The 22,001-nt window shown below is 40.9% G+C and overlaps 2 protein-coding genes across 9 annotated transcripts in view; both read left to right on the top strand.

Moving 5' to 3' along the window:
- Positions 1–2,928, top strand: part of arhgef12b (Rho guanine nucleotide exchange factor (GEF) 12b) — a 70,233-nt gene extending 67,305 nt beyond the window's left edge. For both annotated transcript variants that reach the window (XM_080749139.1, XM_080749138.1), the window contains exon 38: positions 135–2,928. In XM_080749139.1, coding sequence (XP_080605265.1) covers positions 135–151 — 17 coding nt within the window. In that variant the 3' untranslated portion in view covers positions 152–2,928. The remainder of the gene's footprint in view (positions 1–134) is intronic.
- Positions 2,929–4,182: 1,254 nt separating this feature from the next.
- emsy (EMSY transcriptional repressor, BRCA2 interacting) overlaps positions 4,183–22,001 on the top strand; it is a 30,028-nt gene continuing 12,209 nt past the window's right edge. For 5 of the 7 annotated variants that reach the window (XM_080749145.1, XM_080749143.1, XM_080749142.1 and 2 more), the window contains exons 1-16: positions 4,183–4,338; positions 5,729–5,837; positions 6,918–7,017; positions 7,266–7,340; positions 7,730–7,905; positions 8,638–8,793; positions 9,504–9,763; positions 10,501–10,753; positions 11,515–11,739; positions 12,291–12,440; positions 12,852–13,025; positions 13,734–13,924; positions 14,474–14,653; positions 14,807–14,857; positions 15,193–15,406; positions 16,704–16,880. In XM_080749145.1, the coding sequence (XP_080605271.1) occupies positions 4,336–4,338; positions 5,729–5,837; positions 6,918–7,017; positions 7,266–7,340; positions 7,730–7,905; positions 8,638–8,793; positions 9,504–9,763; positions 10,501–10,753; positions 11,515–11,739; positions 12,291–12,440; positions 12,852–13,025; positions 13,734–13,924; positions 14,474–14,653; positions 14,807–14,857; positions 15,193–15,406; positions 16,704–16,880 (2,494 nt within the window). In that variant the 5' untranslated portion in view covers positions 4,183–4,335. The remainder of the gene's footprint in view (positions 4,339–5,728; positions 5,838–6,917; positions 7,018–7,265; positions 7,341–7,729; positions 7,906–8,637; positions 8,794–9,503; positions 9,764–10,500; positions 10,754–11,514; positions 11,740–12,290; positions 12,441–12,851; positions 13,026–13,733; positions 13,925–14,473; positions 14,654–14,806; positions 14,858–15,192; positions 15,407–16,703; positions 16,881–22,001) is intronic. The other 2 variants (XM_080749147.1, XM_080749146.1) reach the window with 1 other exon arrangement.

Raw genomic sequence — 22,001 nt, 5'->3', positions numbered from 1 at the left:
TCACTGGTTAAAGCATTCAATAATTCTAGGCCTTTTGTTTTTTTATAAATGCTTAAATCCTTTAGAACAATTATCTGTTGCACCCCTATAGGAGATCCATCACTTTAAAATGACTCCTTTCTGGTTCTCCTCAGATACGATCCAGTGCTGACGTGTTCCATCTTGCCGGGTCATCCAAGCCAAGTGTCAGAGGAATGTGGACACGGAGCTGCTCCAAGCCTCCCCTCTTCACCCACCCATGCTGTTATACTGCTATACTGCTGTCGATCAATAGTGGCAGCTTAAAGTGGCATTTAAGCTCCATGTCATACTGTATGTCTTTTTTTTTTTTTTTTTTTACTTTTACTTTGATTCATCATTTACAAGATTTAACACACTTAAAACATAGGGTGACATATGCTAATGCACATACAATCTGAACACGAAATGGAATTACTTTTGCACTCAATCACGTATAGGCCTACCACTGATGAGTAACATGAGGAAGTGATAACCCAAAACACTGCACACACAGACAACATGCTTGCTGACAAGGAAAATGGATATAGGCAAAAATGAAAAAGTATGCAGAGGATATCTGCAACCACTGTAAAGTAACATGTCCTGGCCAGGATCACGACTAAATGCCATGCCTCTGCAAAAGGAGGTAATTTTCAAGCACTGAGACAAACACATTGTGTAATATGTAATATCCTTGGAGGAAAGAAAAGAAAAAGATGGATACGAAAATTCTTCCCAGGTTCTTACCCATCACCTCTGTGGTACAATCAGGGTGAATAGTAGAAGGAATGTGATGATCATGTTTGCAAGACATTTACCTAAAGGAATTTTGGTATTAATACAGCCGTTTAGGTCTATAGATGCAACAGGACGTGTTGATATGACTGACCTGACCGGACTGGTCTGTGCAGAAAAAGAAATCAAATCAAATCAAATTGTGTAATTGATGGAATTTTCTTATTGTCACTGACACACAACTAATAGCTTATTACACTATAAGGCTGTAAGAAACCACACCAAATGCGTGTGCATACACATTTTGGATGTTCTTATGGGGGGTGAGGACGAGAGGACCAAGTTTAGACCCCTGGAGGATATAGAATCTATAGGGTTAAAGTGGTTTTAATATACAATTAAATTGTGTTGGGAATGTAACCAACGGAGGTCTCAATATGTTGGCCACAGCACATTGCTGCAGACTGGGCTTAATGTGCACACTTCTAAACATTGTACCAGCACCACCTCCTGAAATGCCCCCAACTGCAGAGGTGGGGGTCCATCAACTAAATAGTGAGGCTATACAAAAGACTAAAAGATTTTTCTTGTTTTTCATCTCTGGGATTCCCAACTGTAACACTGTTACAGATCCATAAGGGGCAATTTGGTTCTACTGCAACTATCAACCGTTTAGCTGGGGACCCCCTGGAACCCCCTCCAGAACCCCTAAATGTCCCTGAACCCCACATTGAGAACCAGTGGACTTCTAGATCACATGTTACAGTATCCACCTGTGCTACTGTATATGAACCTTTCCATGTGGCCTTCCTTCCCAGGTTGGTTTGGATAAACAAAGTTGTAGTATAATTCAAAGATTTTGGTGCATGTGGTGAGATGAATGAATTTATTTTTCCACTTTTCACTGATTTCCTGTGACAGTCTCCCAGGGTCAAAGCAATTTCATTCTACTGTACAGTATATGAAAGGCACTTAGAGAACTTTTCACGTAATAACAAACTTGTAAGTAATACATCATTCTTTGCAGTACTAGCTGTAAAAGAAAGAATCGAGCTTACGCCTCAGTAAGCTTCTTGGGTGAGAGCACAAAACTTCTTCGTTTTCATGACTGGACTGAAATCAAAGACTGCTTTTAAAGATTAGCCTGACAGAAGGTTAAAGGTTCTGCGAGGCGACATCTGAAAATCTGCCTTGGTTTTATAGCATTATTAACCCATTCAGAGCGGGTACACATATTGTGTATCATTATTTTATGCTTTAACTAATGAAAAATAGCAGATATACAAGCTCACAGCGCGGCACTGAGTGCCGCGCTGCGAGCTTGTAGATCTGTTATTTTTGAAAAATCGTGAAAATTAGAATTTTGACCCGATTCTACAAGTGTCTTTTGAATCCTAAGGTTTTTTTGAAAAACCTATGTTTCTATATGTCAGCAATCTGGCCAGCCATCGTCAAAGAAAAGGTCCTTTTCACTTAACTGGAGCTCAGTTCTGGAGCCTGTTCTTGAGAGACTACTATGTCAGTGGTTCTCAAACCATTTCATGTGAAGGACTCCCAAAATGATAGTTATTTGGCCACGGACCCGCATCTCAAAATATTTAGTTCCAGGGACCACCCAGAAGCAAAATTTGAGTTACAAACGTTCGCTTTGAAAATACATATATTCAAAGATTTGCACACTTTTTCACGACTTTTTCAAAAATAGCAGATCTACAAGCTCGCAGCGCTGCACTCGGTGCCGCGCTGTGAGCTTGTATATCTGCTATTTTTCACTGGTTAAAGCATTCAATAATTCTAGGCCTAAATGGGTTAAATGAATTCAAACGTATCAAAAAGCACTGAAATAAATGTATAAACACAAAGTATCATTATGGACTATATACTTTATGTATAGGAAACATGTAAAATGTACACTATCTCTTAAACTAAGAGAAAGCCGCACACTTCCCTAGTATTGCAGTTTCTCCTTACTTTATACATAAAATCATCATGTAATGTTTTAACAGAGACTAATTAAAGGGTTAAAGCAGAGTTCAAGGTAGCTCAGCAATATTAATCAGGTTTATTCTTTTTTTGCCTAGATATTTTATATTGCATTGAGCTCCAATGTGTTCACTGGCTGTTTTTAACATGAATAGATTTTAAATGAAGGGAACAATTGCGCCATTTGTCATTTTATTTTCATAGATTTCATGTTGGTGATGGGCCAAAACCCCAAAACTAAATGAATGAATAATGGTGTTCAAATGTTATTAAAGTAACTTTGAACAGTTTTTTTGGAATGCCATTTCATTGTCTCAAAAATAATGTCAGCATTTAATTATAAGCAACTAAGCATGAAATGTTATCATCATGGAAAGCCACAGACTCCATGTTCTAGCCTGGTGTTGCCAGACACTCATCCCCCCTGCCATATCCACACGCAGAGTGATAGAGTCTGGCAATGTAAGGCTATCGATGTTATGCTTAAACAGGATTCTAGACCCCAAAACACATTCCATGTCATCATGTCAGGATCCTTATACTGACCCCACAGGTTGAAATTCAACTCCCGAGGGAAACTGTTTTTTCTGTTTATAGTAGTAAGGTTAATGGGACACACACTTTCATCAGTTTTCCCCCGGGAGTTGAATTTCAACCTTTTAGTACATTATTACACACCTTGAGAAACACATTGGTGAAGACATTTCTTGGTAACGATTTAGTTTGCAGATTTTCTTATGTTTCCCTTATTATCTGCCCAAAAGGTGTGGAACTTTCGCAATTACCCTGAACCCTTTTTTGTATTTGGGATCGACATCCCAAATGCTTTAATATTCAGGGTTCGGAAAGGGGCTATAATTTGGAGTATCCTGCAATCTGCTCAGCCTCAGTCAGACCTTACTGAGGAATATCATTGTGTGCTGTGGTGAAAGAAAGCTGTGATGTTGGTTTCTCTTTAGATTACAGGCCTGGCCCTGCCCAATGGGCAGCAGTACCTAACACCCAACAGTGGGAGGCAGCAATACCCTGACAGCCGTCTAAAATCTGCCCGGAAAACAGCCCGGAAAACCAAGAGAAGCAGAAGAAGAAGCTGTAGAGGCAAGGGAGAGTATTTTTTGCAGGTCTTTCAGTCCGAGTGTATCAAAAAAGCAACTGGGTTAAGCACCGTTGGTTTGACCAGTCTAACATTCACCAGTGTCGGCAGGTTAGCATTTCACCAGGTTAGCATTTGACCTGTTTAGCATTCACCAGCATTAGTTTTACTGAGGTTAGGGTTAAGGACGGTTAGGTCTAGGTGTATCCCCGTCCCCCCGACTTTCGGCACTTCCACGCAGCCAATCGCAAGCTTCCGCTGCCTTAACCCAGTTGCTTTTATTTGATACACTCGGACTGAAAGACCTGCAAAAAACACTCTCCCGTAGAAGCAAACAGAAGAAGAGAGAAGACAGATTGAACATAAACAACACTAATGTTACAGCCCAGGAATTAAATGTTCTCTTTCTATACCAATACGGATAACCAATTGGAGGATGTGATACAAATGGCATGCGATCGTCCATATTTAGACCAGGGAACTGACATCAAGAAACCCGTGTTTAATTATTGTGCTGTGAACGGATGGTAAGAAAGACATTGAATTTATCAACACATCCAGCTAAAATAAAAGAGGCTAGCATGCAAGCTAAATGGACGCTGCTGGCAAGGTTGTCTAATGTTTGTTGGGGTTATTTGTTAAGCAAAAAATATGGGAGCCTTGGTCAAAGTGAGTCTCTTTTGAAGAGAGATGTGATTGCATTAAATCATGACAGAAACAGAACAGAATGTATTATTAGCATGGATGGGGATGGGTCTTGTTTTCTTTTCCTCCGGAGGTGCGCAATGAATCATGGGATAAATGAAAAGCATTTATTTAAAGCAGTGGTTCTCAAACGTTTTGAATTTCAAGGTTTCATTTGGTTCCATTTGTACACTTTACAGACCTGCAAGTGCAAAAGTCTTATTTGGAACCCTCTCAGTGGATTGGAACCGAATGGACCTGTAGGGTTCATTTGGTTCCATTTGCACACTCTCAGACTTGAGTCAAAGACCTGCTATTTGGAACCCTCGAGGGTTCCTCACTGCTTCAAATGATAGTTTTTACACCTTTTTAATGGCTCTCTCTGAAGGTGGGTTAGTTTGTTGTGTCTCCACTGAACACTATATGTGTGTGTTTTAGTGGGAAGAAAGAAAGTCTCATTATTGTGGTCCCTGCACAGTGTGACATCCCAGTCTGAGTCATGTTTACTCATTAAGGCCCATTCCTCAAATGCATTCTGAATCAGAAGTTCTCACTTTTAAAGATTTTTCAAAATGTTCAAAAATAGCAGATGTACAAGAGCTTGTATATCTGCTATGTTTGAGCGGTGCAAACCACTCCATATCCGATGCAAAAATCTAAAATGACACGGATGCTTTCCCAGTTTTAATAGATTTTTAACTATCCACCATCATGTTAAATCTCACCACGTTGGCCGTCACTATCTAATAATTGTTTCACGCTTAATACAGAGATTCTGTGCATTTATTGTAAGATATATAATAACTAGACCTTACCCGTTTGAAGATATGTGCTCCAATTTATGTGCAGAGTGTGGGTTATGGAGAAAGTAACTGTAACTGGTGCGTGCGTGAGAATATGTGGGGGCATCATAATGTAAGGAGCAGCCCATGGAGGAGTGTATATTTTTTGATGGATACAAATAATTTAACAGCTAAATTAGGCGAATAGAAGTATGAGGATGTATGCGCTTGCTCTACATAATTTTGCCATACCCGTCGGAAGATAAGACACACATCAAATGCACCCGGTGCATGAGTGACCCGTGCATGCAGGCAAACCACATGAGAGAGAGAGAGAGAGAGAGACACTGCAACATTCCTAACTGTGAGATTGGTGGGTGTGGGGTTACAGATCCCTAAAATTATATAATGGATGATAGTGATGATGTGATTTAATTGTATTTCCATGAAGCCCATGATTCAGCTGGAGAAGCCGGTGCTGACTGGGACCATGCCTGTGGTCTGGCCCACCCTGCTGGACCTGGGCAGAGACGAGTGCAAGAGAATCCTTCGTAAACTGGGTAAGAAGAGAAGACACAACGACACTAGTGCTGCCACACCTTCTGGAACCAATGAAGCACAACATTAAAGAGAAGAATGTTTTGTGTCAGGCAGCTTATATAATATATGTACTGCAGTGGTTTTCATCCGAAGGTAAATTCTTTTATTCTGCAATTGAACCATGGACCACCATCTGATGAGATTTAGTCTCTATTTTGTTATCTTTGGTTAACATTTTGTCACAATTCCACGCTGTATTGATGTTGGTACCACATAGGAGCTAACAGGCAAACGTTGACCAAAATTACAATTCATCTACATTCTCTAATTGTGCAGATTTTTTTTGTAAATTAAGTAATGCAGATGTTTAACAATGATTTAACTCACTAACTGTTTGGTTGCTCCAAAGCCTCTCTCGCTCTGCCGTATGCGGTCCAGCAGACTCTTATGCTTGGTACACTTATTGCTAAACGAATCATTCTAACCGAGTGGAAGACCGCTGTCATTCCAAGTTTCTCTAAATGGCTTAATGAGTTCGTATCATTAATACATTTGGAGAGGCTGCGATGCCAGTTCAGGCCAAAGGTGGTACTGTAGCTGAAAATGCTCTGAGAGCCATTCAAAAATGAGAGAGGCTCTCTATTCAGGAGTGGTAATTTAGCCTCAAACCTTTTGAAAAACGTTTTTGGGACATAAACAATATGACATAAATACTTTTTTAAATGCATGGTGTATCACCTTTAAATAAGACTTTTGTATTTTTTGTATGATAGGTTACCACTCTCGTTTATACTGTATGCTCTTCAGTCTGGTGTGTGTTGTCTTGTTACGTCTTGTATTGTCTTTTATAAAATCAAATAAAAATTAATATAAACAACAATGATTTAACTCTTGAGAGCGTGTCATTTTACGCTCTCAAGAGTTAAAGATCTATAAGGGTCCATTTGGTTATCAATGCTATCAATTAGCTGGGGACCACCTGGAACCCCCTCAAGGACCACTGGTTGAAAACCACTGATCTACTGTATGTTCTGTATTAGGAACGTTGCAAAAGATGTATTCAGTTGCTCATGAGAATTATGTGTCCATGTATTTTCCAGAGCTGGAGGCCTATGCGGGGGTTATCAGTGCTTTGAGAGCGCAAGGAGATCTATCAAAGGACAAGAAGGATCTCCTAGGAGAACTCACCAAAATTCTTGGGTAATTCTTTAGAGTTGTGTTTTACTTTGTCTTTTGCAAACAAAGTAGTGTAAAATTATTATTCCAGTATTTTAGTAAAGGTGTACACATTTTGTGTAACACTATTGCTGTCACGTAACAAATGGAATCCCTTGTCCACAAGACCACAACATCATTTTGGTCACTCTGATTACTTCGATTTTTAAGAAAGGTGCACTTACCGTCCATGTCTAATGTGTTGGGTTTTGCTTTGCCTCCCTGCCCGCTAGTATCTCAACAGAGCGCCATCGCGCTGAAGTGCGTAGGGCTGTGAATGATGAGCGCCTCACAACAATTGCATATCAGTAAGTATTCTGTACGCACAATGGCTGCTAGGGCTGGGTAATAAGTCAATATTATATCCATCTCTCCATCTATGGGACTAGATACAGTGTCATCTGGAATTTTGCTACTTCCTAGTGATAATACCAGTAAATATATACTCTAACTTCCTAGTGATTATTACATATGAGTATATTTATTCTAACTTTGTAGTGCTTATTAGACAACTTTGCTTCATACAATCCAAGTGGCATCACCCTTAAAATCTAACAAAAATCTGATAATTACGCTGTCAGAACTGTACCAAACAAAACACCAACTTTGTGTGTGGAAGGTTACACGTGTGTTAATTTCTGTTGAAACAACTAAATTCTTGATCCAGGATAAGAATACCAAACTCTGTCTTTTGCAGCATGTCCGGTCCTAACAGCGCTTCAGAATGGTCCATTGAAGGGCGGAGACTTGTGCCCCTGATGCCCAGACTGGTCCCTCAGACAGCCTTCACAGTGACTGCCAACGCAGTAGCCAACGCTGCAGCCAATCAAAATGCTTCCCTCCTGCTGCCCGCCGAAACGGGCAACAAAGAAGGTACAGTAGGGTCGATTCTCTTTGAGCTATAAAAAAATAAGTCTGAATAATAATCTGTGTGTCTTCATTATAAACACATAGCAAACTGAATGTTGCTATGTTTTGATCTTTTCTGACCATTGAAAATATTCTTTGTAATGAATTCAATTATCCATACCGACTTACGGTTACCGTCCACACTGTTTATTGTAAGTTCTCCATAATAGAGGCTCTCCCCGTTTTTTTCCTCTGTATTGTATTTATGCACCATTTGTGCACTAACTAGGGATGGGACGATACGCAATATTATCGTTTATCGTGATAAAAAACACTCACGATAATCGTATTGTGGAGATTTTACTTATCGTGATATCGCCCTCCGTCATGCACTGGGATCAATTCATCTTTTATTTGCCGAGCTGCATTAACGGTACCACTTAAACCCTCTATAATTGGTAAAATGTACTTATAATATACGTACTTGATACAACCTTTTTTCACTCTATCAAATGTCTTTGCCAAAAAATTGCCGATCTACAAGCTCACAACGCATCGCACCGTGACGCGTTGTGAGCTTGTAGATCTGCTATTTTTTGGCAAATGTTCCGTCCCAGGATAATGGATTTTGATTGTCGCGATAATATCGTAAATCGTGATTTCTTTGATCACAATAATCATGATATAAAATGTTCATATCGTCCCATCCCTAGCACTAACTAAACTAAGGGCATGATGTTATTATCTTCCATGTAGTGGTGGTGTGTTACTCCTACACCAGCACCACGTGCACCCCCACCAGCGCCACGGCCACCAGCGGCACCATGGGAGCCGCGGTGAAGTCTCCACGGCCGCCTAGTCCCGCATCCAACGTGGTGGTTCTGCCCAGCGGGAGCACCGTCTACGTGAAGAGTGAGTCTCCCAAACAGTTTCTGCTTCGACACCAGTACAAGAACAACTCAGCAGTGGGTCATGGAAGCAATGTCTCTATGGAGAATAACATTGGGCCATCTTAGAATCGTCTTGTATAAGAATTGTGGTAGAAAAATAAACATATTTGATACTGTCTCTTTCTGGCGAAAATGTCATTAATTAGACGGCGTAACATTTTCTCTCTGTCAGTTGATGCTTCATACCCATATGAGTCAAGCCGCCGTGCTCATTTGTTTATTTTTGGAACACAGTTCTTATATGACGCGATATTAAACACGTCTATGTGAATTCAGAATGGGGTGGGAAATGGGACCCAGGAATGATGCATAAATTACATCAGACTTTGCTAACTAATTAGAAGCGCAATCCCTTGTTTCACAATCCCTGCAGTCTGTACTGCTTCCCCCTGATCAGCCGGTGCGCCTGATGGAGGGGAAAGGAACTGGTTGGAATAACGTGTTCCTTCCACGCGCTACGTCCAACAAGGGAAACTCCCCCGTCAGGTGAAAAGAAGTGGCCTGCTCACTCCTCATGCACTGAAGGAAGCAGGAGCTCAGTTCGAGGCTCTCAGATTAGGCAATTGGCACTGGTTGAAAAATGGGTTGCAAAATTGTGAAAACAATCATAGACAATCTCTTCAGTCTTTACCTTAATGTTCCCACTTCTCCTTCATCCTTTCCAACGTCAAGGCGTCAGCTGTTCGGACGAGGACGAGAAGCCTCGCAAGCGCAGGCGGACCAACTCGTCCAGCTCGTCCCCCGTGGTGCTGAAGGAGGTGACCAAGGTGGCTCCGCCCATGTCCAAGAGCATCACGGTGCCGGTGAGCGGCAGCCCCAAGATGAGCAACATCATGCAGAGCATCGCCAACTCCCTGCCCCCGCACCTGTCCCCCGTCAAGATCACCTTCACCAAGCCCACCATCCAGACCACCAACACCACCACGCAGAAGGTCAGTCCATACACGCTGTACATACTGTCCCGTGTTGTCTTACTTTTTATGCATAGAAAGGATGATCTTCCACAAGCTGTGCAGTTGAATAATGCATTATGTATATACAGCCATACATACTGTATGGCTCACTGTATGGCTGTATCTATTTTTGGAAACTTTCATCTATTCTAAACATTGCACATTCAGTGAATTATTCCAAGGCTTTTTTGTTCAAAAGCATACAGCTCATGAAAAGTCAATTTTTCAAAATATTACAATAATACACAAGACCACTCAAAACAAGGATTTATAATAGAGTCGACCTTCTCAGTCAGAGTTGCTTGAAGTGGGTAGTTTCCTCCATCAATTATGAGTTATGCTATGGCATCTGCAATGCTTTTTTACACAATATTCATCTTTTTTTTTAGATTGAGCTGTATGTAATGAGGGAGTTTATTTATATTTTGAGACGATACGTTCTTTGGAACTATAACTTGCCCCTACAGTTTGTACATTACAATATGTCAACCTTGGAATAAACATCGCCTATTCCATCAAGTGGTAGAAGTCGTAGAGTAATGTTTGTGTGTGTGCACATGGTGGTGATTATGAGCCAGTGTTAATGTCTTGACTGAGATATTTTGGTTGCACTGATGATGAACAGGAGGTACAATGGCATGCAAATACTAACATATTATGAACTGGATTACTCCAAAACTGAGGTTTGTTTCCTCTTGTGTCGTGTCCCCGATCAGGTGATCATCGTGACGACTTCTCCCAGCTCCAACTTTGTTCCCAACATCCTGTCCAAGTCTCACTCTCACCACCACAACGCTGCAGCCAACATGGCCAAGCTGGTGTCCAGCTCCATGCTCACCGCCTCCACCCACAAGCAGACGGTGGTGTTCCCAGGCCACTCCACCCCCTCCACACACGCCAGCCCAACGGTGGCCGTCACTAGTGTGGTCCCTTCCAGCCCCACTGTGGTCATGTCCACTGTCGCGTCCTGTACGTTCTTTTTTGTTTGTTTGTTCTGCACTAAAATGAATACATTTTTTGAATGTTATCCTCTTGTGAACAAAAATAGAAGGTTCTTAGGTGGGAAGCTGGCAGGGGTTTGTGTCCTTGAAACTGAAATTGTGGTGTGATCTCTTATGCAATCATTAGTGTAGAAGTTCACCGTGAAAACTTTAATTGTTTGTAATCTGGGGTTGGCCTCTGAAAGTGTGTTTCGATGACATCAGCCTGAAACAGTGAAATATATAAAAGAATAGAATCCTGTAGAAATATTGGGAGAACATTTTGCTCTAAACTTGTGATTACAGGGGCATTTTGATTATGTTTTTTGTTTTAATGTCAATAATATGCTACACAGAAATTCCTGAAAAATGACCTTTCCCCATTTTCCAGGCAAAGCATTTACTTTATTAACTCATTCACTGCCAATAATATTAAACCAAACCACTAACCATTGCCAGCTATTTTTTGTTTTCCCTTACCCAAGTAGTCACAGAATATTTTTCGATTTTTCGATCGATCCCCCGATCGGAACATGGACTCTCTGTGCTTCCATGAAAAAAGAGCTAGTCATTTGGGCCATCAATGACCTGATGAAGATCCTGTGAAATCAAAACATCAATAAAGTTTGCATGGAAAATGGTATGCAGGCTCTACCTCCTCTTCATATTAGTTCCATTGCCCCAGCACCCACCTGTCGATGTGTGTGTGTAAATAAGCATGCTCAAAATTGGTCTTTCCCATCTTATTAGGTATTCCCTCAGCTGGTGTGAAGGTGGCCTCAGCCAGACTCCCCTCTCCTAAGACTCTGGTGGGCTCTCCCACCCAGATCCTGGCCCAGTTCCCTAAGCAGCAGTCTCCCAAGCAGCTCCAGCAGGGCTCCCCCATGAGCCATACGATCACCAGTATCAGCCAGGCTCAGAGCTCCAGCACCTCGCCTGGCTCCAAACCCACCATCCAGATCAAACAAGAGTCCGGTAAGAAAGATCAGACCGTTTGGGAAGAGACAAAAAGTGCAGTGGTTTTCAACCCTTTTCATAATTATTTATTCTTCATTTGAGCCTCAGACCACCATTTGATGAGATGTAGCCTCTCAGACTCAAAACGAGTATTTTATTATCGTTGGATAGGATTTTTTCCCTCACAGGACAGATTGATCAAACAGGCAAACGTTGATCAAAATAGCAATTCTTCAATATTCTCTAATTGAGTAGACTTATTGTACATTAAGGAATGCAGATGTTTAACAAGAATGTAACTTTTGAGAGCGTAGCCAAATGGTTTCATTTGACACTCAAGAGTTAAAGATCTATAAGGGTCCATTTGGTTATCAACTCTCCATCATTTAGCTGGGGACCACCTTTAATCTCTTCAAGGACCACTAGTTGAAAACCACTGCTATAGTGCTTTGTTCATATTTCATATGGGAAATGGTAGACCCTTAACCTGTTATTCACGAGTCTGCCACCTGCATTCTGTGTTCAAATGAGAAAAAGGGTAAAGAAAAGTTCATGTTTTGTGTGTGTAGGAGTGAAGATCATCACCCAACAGATGCAGCCCAGTAAGATCCTCCCCAAGCCTTCGTCTGTAGCCCTGTCCAGCAGTAGCTCCACCCCCATCATGGTCGTCAGCAGCAACGGAGCCATCATGACCACCAAGCTCATCTCCCAGCCCACGTGTGAGTGTGTGTGTGAGCGCGTACGTGTGTGCGCCCGCCCACGTGTGCGCGTGAGCTAGAGAGATCGACACTATTGTGTTCCCCTTTTTTTGCAACATTTAGGGTGGATCTTTTTTTTTTTTTTTTTTTTTTTCCAAGTCATCAATATATACAGTAAATGTATTGGTTGTGCTTCTACCGTATTACTAGGTGTTGCCCCTGAACGTTTAGTGTGATGATGGCATATTGTCCCTTTTAGGCCCATATATGGAGATCCCTGATGTCATCAATATTAAGCCCATATCTGGGAATGCCCATACAGTATATGTACATATTGTGTCAGTCTCTGTTGTTTCAAGATTATAAAACAATTCAGTAGTAAATATTGGATTGCGCTTAGTTTCCCTGGACCCTCATATACTCTCTCAACAGCCACACAGACCACCTACTCCAGACCCACGGTGAGCCCCAGCATCGGCACCAGAATCACAGGCTCCACGGCCGGAGCCACCTACGTCAAGACCACCAGTGGGAGCATCATCACTGTGGTGCCAAAGTCTCTGGCCTCACTGGGGGGCAAGATCCTGACCAGTAGCATGGTGTCTGGTGAGCCTGGGAATATATATTTACCAATGACACTTTCTGCTAGGGGTTGGCGATATGGTGATAAATAGCGTTGAAACGATACAATGTCTCCACGATATGCCTTTTCAGAGATATCGTATATATCATGATACAATGAGGGAGCCTTCATTGCAGAATTAATTTAAACCTGCATTTTGGTCTAAATCAGTAGTTCTCAAACTTTAAAATGTCAAGGTCTCCCCTTAACTCTTGACAGTGTGTATGTGAATGAAATGAATGAAAATGCATTGCATTATAACAATGACCAAAAATAAAACTACTACTACTACTACAGTATACAAATGAAACCAAATGGACCCGTTTGACACAGATAATCTCAATATTCTCTGTGCTTCCGCGGGGGGAAAAAGTGAGTCAAAATGACCCTCCGTTTTCCAGTTATTGGCAGTTGAATATAACGGTCTAACCCAACATGCAGACGAAAATCAGGGAGCGGAGAACTCGACTAACATGGAAGTAGACAGAGCCTAGATTTTGCAATCACGTGACCTGTAATTTCTTTTACACTAAGACGTGATTGGCAATGTGGGCTTTCGATAAATAGACGAGAAAGACGTGATTGCCAATCAATGAATGAGTTAAGCGATATCACAGTCGAGGCTACAGCATCAGTAAGGTGGCAAAAAGAAAAGAACAATTATATGACACTGATATAACCCTGTGTTCCAGGTACGACCACTAAGATCACCACCATACCCATGACCTCCAAGCCCAACGTGATCGTGGTCCAGAAGACCACGGGCAAAGGAACCACCATCCAGGGGCTGCCTGGCAAGAGCGTTGTGACCACCCTGTTAAACGCTGGGGTCAGTGGAACTATGAGTCGAGTTGAGTTTCCATTCAAGGACTTTCAATTCAAGGTGTATTGTATACGTACAGGATTATTGAAGGGCATTTACACAAACAATTATACACAACACAGATCTTACTGTCTTACTGCAGTGGTTCTCAACCTTTTCAGGCCGCGACCCCCAAAATGATCACATTTTGAACTGGGGACCCCCCACCCTGAGAAGCACTAAGAGTTAATACATTTTGTATAACACGGTGAAAATAGCAGATCTACATGCTCACAACGATGTAGATTGACTATTTTCACAATTTCTGCCTCTAATATTTGACAATTTGGCCAATGCTTAATTTGCCATTTTAGAAGTATAAAAAAGTCCTTAAATTGTCACTTTAGAAATGTGCACCCTCTATACACTTAAACTTAATGTTGGTTTGTCTACTGTTGAGTGAGAAAACAATGTTGCACATTAAGTTAATCGTCTGGGAACCCCCCAAAATAATTTGGGGACCCCCCCTGGGCCCACAGGTTGAGAACCACTGTGTTACTGTAGCTGTTGTTTGCATGTAGACTGTGTAATATGCTGCACACTGAACCCTGTGCCTTTATGACGCATCAGGGAGATAAGGCCCTCCAGGCCGTCCAGGGAAGCAAGCCAGCCATCATCACAGCCTCCAGACCCATCACCAAGATGATCGTCACCCAGCCTAAAGGCATGATCTCCGGCTCCCAGGCCACCACCACCACCACCAAGATCATACCCACCAAGATAGTGTACGGACAGCAAGGCAAGACACAGGTCAGTAAACCGAGTGTCGCGCCACAACCTTGTAGATCTGCTATTTTTTAAATGGCATTTGTACAAGAGTCTTTGAATATTTTTGACCCGATTCTATAAATGTCTTCTAAATCCTTCTTCTAAATCAGTATTTCTCAAATGTTTTCATGTCAGGGACACCCAAAATTACAAGTATTTGGCTGCGGACCCCCATCTCAAAATATGGTATGTTGTTCCAGGGACTAGAAGCAAATATTTGAGTTACAAATGTTCGCTTTTAAAAATATATATTCAAAGACTTGAATATTTTTCAAAAATAGCAGATCTACAAGCTCGCAGCGCAATGTAGTATAGGTTTGCTTTCAACTAATGTTCTGTCTATTCAACTTGAGGTTCAGTTTTATTGCCACATCACAAGTTTAAAGGTCTCTAAAAGTGTGTGGTGGGTCTGCTACTTTAGCTGAATGTCTGCCCGGCCCATATTGGGGACGATAGGGTTAACGTGGTTGAAACAATTAAAATAGCTTATGCTATATACTATGCAAATGATCCCCCTGCAGGTGCTCATCAAACCCAAGCCAGTGTTCCAGACGGCGGTGATGAGCGAGCAGACCAGACAGCTGGTGACGGAGACGCTGCAGCAGGTGGCTCGCTCCTCAGACCTGGGCCACGTCCAGAGCTCTGGAGCAGAAGGCCTGGCCAAGGATGAGTCCAGCAGCCTGACGGAGAGCAGCGGCGCTGCCCCTGAGGAGGCCTCCCACAGCGGAGCACACGGTATGGACAATCTACGCCACTGTTTTTTCAAATAACTGTGTGCATTTCATTCTCTGTTAGTCATAGTGGAGAAGGCTCATATATTGAGGTTGCGAGGTTAGAAATCCGTTTTTTGTTCACATGTCATTAATAAAAGTGAACTAAACCTCCGCTCATCCCTTAACAAAACACTTAAATGTTCTTCAGGCAGCATGATGCCCTGATGGATTCCAAACGACCGAAAACTATAAAATTGAATATTTGCACAGAGGTTTGATTGTATGGTTGCTGCTGTTCGTCTGTCCTTGAAATGTCAGTGGGCCTCATTTACTGACTTGATATTTGATATTTTTATGCAAAGTAATGCAAAGCATCACTCCAGTCTTAGCTAGACTAACCCTGTGTCTTCCAGAGTCCTCATAAAAGTCCTTCTGCTTGTTTATAGAGCTCTCAATAGGTTAGGGTCAGCCTGCATCACAGAATCCCTGTTGTTTTTATGTTCCTTCAAGAGCACTAAAAGTTTATTAGATAGTCAGGCTTATTAGATATACCTACCATACTGCCCTTTCATGCCTGCTGGTATGTATTTATGGGTTGCATTTGTAGTCCTACACCAGCCATTTTGAGGACCAACACAGGTCTTTTGATTAATGTAGAACATTGGTTCTATGCCAATCAGACAAATTGAACACCTGTGTTGGTCCTCAATATGGCCGGTTTAGGACTACAAATGCAACCCATGAATAGGGCAGCAACAAGGGATCTCCACTCCTGTCTGTTCTGGGCCAGTGTTTCTTGTTAGATAGGCATGAGCATAATCCTACCCAAAATAAGATTGTAGATGCAGTGATGCAGCTTCCTTCAAAATATACTCCCAATCCAAATGATGTAAGGCATGACTTAAAGAGATTAGAGACACAGGCTCTGTTGAAGTCTTTAAACACAGCTGAAAATCCTACAGTATATTCTTAACCAAGCTTTTCTGTAGAATTTTTTCCCCTTTATTATTAATTTATTTTAATTATGTGCTTTACTTAGAAAGGAAAGTATTTTTCTTGTTTGCATCCTTTGAATCTGTTTGTCCAGTTTTTGTCTTTGAGCTTCATGTTTAGCATGAAGCGCGGCATACAAATAATGTTTATTATTGTTATTATACTAAAAAGCTGGATATTTGGGAGGCTTTCCAAATGTCTGGTCTTGCAAGGGCTAGGACACATTTGGATGATTCATGCTGAAAACCTTCTTCAAAAATATGACTTACAACAAAAGTGTTGTATGAAACCCCCTATTTAATTTGACCTCCGTTTGTATTTGCCAGACCCTCAGCCTGTAGTACACGTGGTGTCCTCCAGGGAGCAGGATTGGACCGAGCAGGAGGTAGCGATGGAAACCAACCCCAGTACTACTACTATCATCTACCAGGATGTGTCCGGAGGGGAATCCCAGTCTGCCACCTCCACCATCAAAGCCCTGCTGGAACTGCAGCAGACAACAGGTCATTATCTATCTCACACTGAACTACAGCAGACAACAGGTCACTATCTCAATACAGTAGAATTCAAAGGAGCTTTATTGGCATGATAAAACATAGGTTACTTTACATTGCCAAAGCCAGGTGTCAAAATATAATACAAAACTGTTGGAAAAGGGGAATGTATATACAGTACAGTTAGAGGGGTTACATCATTGTGTAAACAGAGCTATGTCACATTTATTCGTTATATACAGATATGGCTTTTTGAAACGAAGAGCAGCAATCTTTTGCAGTTGCGTTGGGACAAATACAGCAGCATTGTATTTCTCTAAATGATTTAAATACCTCAGATTTAAAATGTGTTTAAAGGTAGTAGTTGTGTTTATTTGTGCAGTAGGTCTAGACCGGTCACTCAGTGGTTTGTAGTGCTTAGGGTGGTTGTATTCCATTCTTTAGCCTTCTTTTATCGCAACAGTTCACAAATCTTGCTGCTGTGTTCGTACATGTATTTGTTTTTATTTCTCCCAGTAGGTATGGAAGTTTGTTGTTGTTTTACATTTGGATGTGAAGTCAAACAAAGTTATCATGCACATGTATTTTGAATTTAAACACAATTGAAAATGAAATGATAACATTCTGTAACATGTGTATTAGTATATTCAAAATAGCACACCTATCATCTATCTATTAATTCACAAGATCTTTGTATGTTTGTCTTCACTGTCCCGGACATAACTCGAGTGTCGTCTGACCTCATACGCTGGGGGTGTGCAGTGGTGAATGGCAATTCGGTCTGGCAAACAGTTTCAGGGAACCAGAAAACCACAAATATCTGTATCTGTCTGTCCCCGGGTCTGAACGGGACCTAGGGCTGTCACGATTATGACATTTTACATGACGATTAAGTGTCCCTCAAATAATTGTGATTATCTATTTAATTGTGTTTTTGTAGTTGACAATGGACCAATCCCCAATCACATACACACCCATTGTAACTGTTACAATGGGTGTGTATGTGATTGGGGATTGGTCCATTACATTTCTGTTTGGCTTGTAGGCTTTGATGTTGCACATGGCAGATATGCACAACCTAAATATACAAAGAAATGACTGACATACAGTATTTGACCTAACTTTAATTTATTCTTAAAAAAGAACATTGATTGTGGAAATATCCGATCTACAAGCTCACAACGTGACGCATCGCGACGTGTTGTGAGCTTGTAGATCTGCTATTTCCACTATTTTTGAAAATGTTTGAAAATAATATGAACCTTTTCCAACCTCGAAACGATTATAACAATTATGACAAAGTAATTGCGAATAGACGATTATGTAATAATTGTGACAGGCCTAACGGGACCCTCCAATTCTGCAGAGGACGCATCGAATCTCTGTCAGCTTGTGTCACATTTTCGCCGTTTGCAAAGTGGCAACCTGTAAAAATGAACTCCTTTCGTAACATAACAACTTTTTTCCATACAAATGGACAGTCATTGGTTAAGTCCTTTATATGAAAGTATATCACCCTGGGGAAATCCTTGACATAAACATGTTATTATAGACTGAAAGATTATAGAATATTTCAAAATTGGCAGATTTACAAGCTGCAACCCGTTCCTGTAAATGGCCTATTTTCGCTATTTCTGTGTGACAGCATTGTATGCTGTAAATCTAACAGTTTGTGCAAGGATTAGCCTCAGAATCATGTGTAAAATCCACATTGATATAGTCGCAAAGCTCTCAAATACTCAAATCTGATGTGGGAGTTGAGAAATCCATAATTATATCCAGACAATGCTTTTTAACGAGAGCCTGGATGCGTGCCCGTTTGAAATATGATGGAACAGGTCCCGTAGGCAGAGAAGGAAACGACATTAACCCATTTAGGCCTAGGATTATTAACTGCTTTAACTATTGAAAAATAGCAGATATACAAGCTCACAGCGCGGCACCGAGTGCCGCGCTGCGAGCTTGTAGATCTGCTATTTTTGAAAAAGTCGTAAAAATGTGTGCAAATATATGTATTTTCAAAGCGAAAGTTTGTAACTCAAATTTTGCTTCTGGGTGGTCCCTGGAACTAAATATGTTGAATGGGGGTCCGTGGCCAAATACATATCATTTTGGGGGTCCTTCACATGAAAAAGTTTGAGAACCACTGACACAGTAGTCTCTCAAGAACAGACTAACTGAGCTCCATTTAAGTGAAAAGGACCTTTTCTTTGACGATGGCTGGCCAGATTACTGACATAGAAACAGGTTTTTCAAAAGATCTTAGGAGGATTGAAAAGACACTTATAGAATCGGGTCAAAATTCTAATTTTCACGATTTAAAAAAAATAGCAGATCTACAAGCTCGCAGCGTGGCACTCGGTGCCGCGCTGTGAGCTTGTATATCTGCTATTTTTCAACAGTTAAAGCATAAAATAATGATACACAAAATGTGTACCCGTTCTGAATGGGTTAAAGAAAACCGTTCCAATGGGCTCCTTTTTTATGAGTCTAGTTGTATGTAGGAAACACGATGAGCATTTCTTATTAAAAATTAATTGGTCATCTTACTTGAATAAGAATAAACCAAAGTGTTTGTGCTGATAATTGTAATAGCTGAAACATGTACTGGTACGTGTCCAACTGTTGTGTTCTAATCACAATCAGGTGTTGGAATCCGATTTCATATGTTCTCTATTTTCTTGGTCAAGCACAACCGTTGGAAACCACATTGCGGGCACACGACCGTGTTTCCAGTAAAATGCACGACTGGAAACTCAATTGCCAAATATATTTCATAATCCATCAGCCAAGCAGCGCTCGCACCGACTCAAAACCCGGGCGTAGACCAACACTAATATAAATAAATAGATATCATCAATCATTGTGTTTGGCTTCCCTGCATTGAGAGTTTGTCTTTTTGTTGAACACAGAGTGCAGCGACGGCGTCTTTTGACCGGTTTGGGTGTTGGATTACTGATAAACGATACTCTTTTGCTTACCACCACCGCAAAAAAAGAAACAACCTATGGAAGTTGCATCCATCTATGGAACTGAATAAACAAATGCTCTGTTGTTTGGAAAGGCCTAACCTCATTGAAGGCTATTGAGCAGATAATACAACATGGCAGCCTTTTAAGGAATTTCCCTCAAAACACTGACCCCATTATATGTCATTAGATAGATAAATAGAGATACCGTACACCTTTATTAATCCCACAGGGGCAATTCAGTTGTCATGGCAGTGCCCGAGTAAACAGTAAACAGGCAGTGGTTTTCAACCCTTTTCACATCAAGGTAGGGGTGGGCGATATGGTGATAAATATCATTGAGACGATACAATGTCTCCACGATATGCCTTTTCAGAGATATCGTATATATCGTGATACAATTGAGGGAGCTTTGTAAAAAATCCTGTTTAATCGTTAATACAGAGATTCATTGCAGAATTCAATTTAAACCTGCATTTTGTTCTAAATCAGTAGTTCTCAAACTTTAAAATGTCAAGGTCTCCACTTAACTCTGACAGTATACAATTGAAACCAAATGGACCCTTATGGGTCCATTTGGTTTCATTTGTATACTGTCAAGAGTTACATACTTGTAAAGTTCAATTTAGACCTCCCAAAAGGAACCCAGAGAGTCTAGTTTTTGTCAAGTAACTTGAAAAATAACAATAAAAAACTATGTGAAAAAGAATTGTGTATCGTGATACAGCTTTGGAAAATATTGTGATCAGAGGCGTAATTTGACCAATATCTAGGGTGTTGCAAGGAATGGAGTTTGTCGACGCGAGTGAAAAATTTTGTGTTTTATCCGATTTTGGGTGTTTTTTTATTTCAGTTTGGGTGTTTATTCCCCACACAACAGTCTAACAAAAAAATAAGTTATTTTCTTAACATCATTAATTTTCAAGCCTAATATGTGTAATCTTTGAGTACAGTTTGGATATTGCAGGTATGTACAGGTATATTCATAGCCAGACAACCAGAGAGAGAGAGAGCTGATCACTTAACATTCCAATCAATCAACTCAATATTGTCGCCAGCTGGTTTCTGAGTGAAACCTAGACTCCAACAGTGAGCAGTTGGTTAATTCTTTAAAAAATCATAACTCTTGAATGGGCTAGAGACTTACTTTTTTCCCCTAAATGCTCAGAAATGCTAGGGTGAGGCCCAAATGACGCCCCTGATTGTGATATTGTATTTTTCCATATCGCCCACCCCATTATTTATTTGGCTTTTGAGCCGTGGACCACCGTTTGATGACATTTAGCCTCTAAGACCCAAGACTTAGAATATTTTGTAATCTGTTTGATACGATTTTGTCCACAATTCCTTGCTGGAATGATGTGGTACCTTTGGAGAGAAAAAAGTCAATCAAAATAACAATTGTGTAGACTTCTTGTAAATTGAGTAATGCAGGTGCTTGACAATAACTTCTTCACTCTTGAGAGTGTAAAATGAAACCAAATGGACCATTTGGTTACCAACTCTCCATCATTTAGCTGTGGACCACCTGGAACCCACTGGTTGAAAACCACTGATATACAGGGATTAGAAATGGGGTAAATGATTGTTTTACAGAGGAACATTTGGTTGACTAAATATTAAAAACAATAAGGTACTTTCTCTCTGGTGGAAGCTACAGTATGGTATCAATATTGTCCTCAGTTGTATTTATTCTTAGATAAGACTTTTATCTTTAGTTTATTTATTATATGGGAAAGTCCACTGAATTCTTGAATGTTCCTTTTTCTTTTTACAGAAACCGCCTGCTTCACCCTTATTTAATTACATACATTGACACCTGGGACATGCCCTGTACCGACACACTTTCTCTTTCCCTTTCCGCTGGTGGCCTGTGGTATCGCATTCTGACATTCTGGTCAAAACCCAGATCTCTTTACTGTAGTCTACCATAAATGTGAGTCCCACATTCTATAGAAGGCATCAGTTGAGTGTAGCAGGCAGGTAAAAAGATTCCAATGGTATGCACCGCGTGATCTTATCTTTGTTGGTGGTTTCTCATTGATCCAAGACAACACAATATTTTTCTTTTCCGTTTGCACCAACTAAACCCTATCAACAATCTTGGCCCCCTCCCCTTCCCTCTCTACACCAAATCTCTATCCCCTGAAAATAGGTGATC

This window comes from Nannobrachium achirus (genome assembly GCF_963921795.1).
Source record: "Nannobrachium achirus genome assembly, chromosome: 19".
Lineage (NCBI taxonomy): Eukaryota > Metazoa > Chordata > Actinopteri > Myctophiformes > Myctophidae > Nannobrachium > Nannobrachium achirus.
The sequence above is the reverse complement of the archived record's forward strand: the minus strand, read 5'-3'. Positions and strand labels throughout refer to the sequence as shown.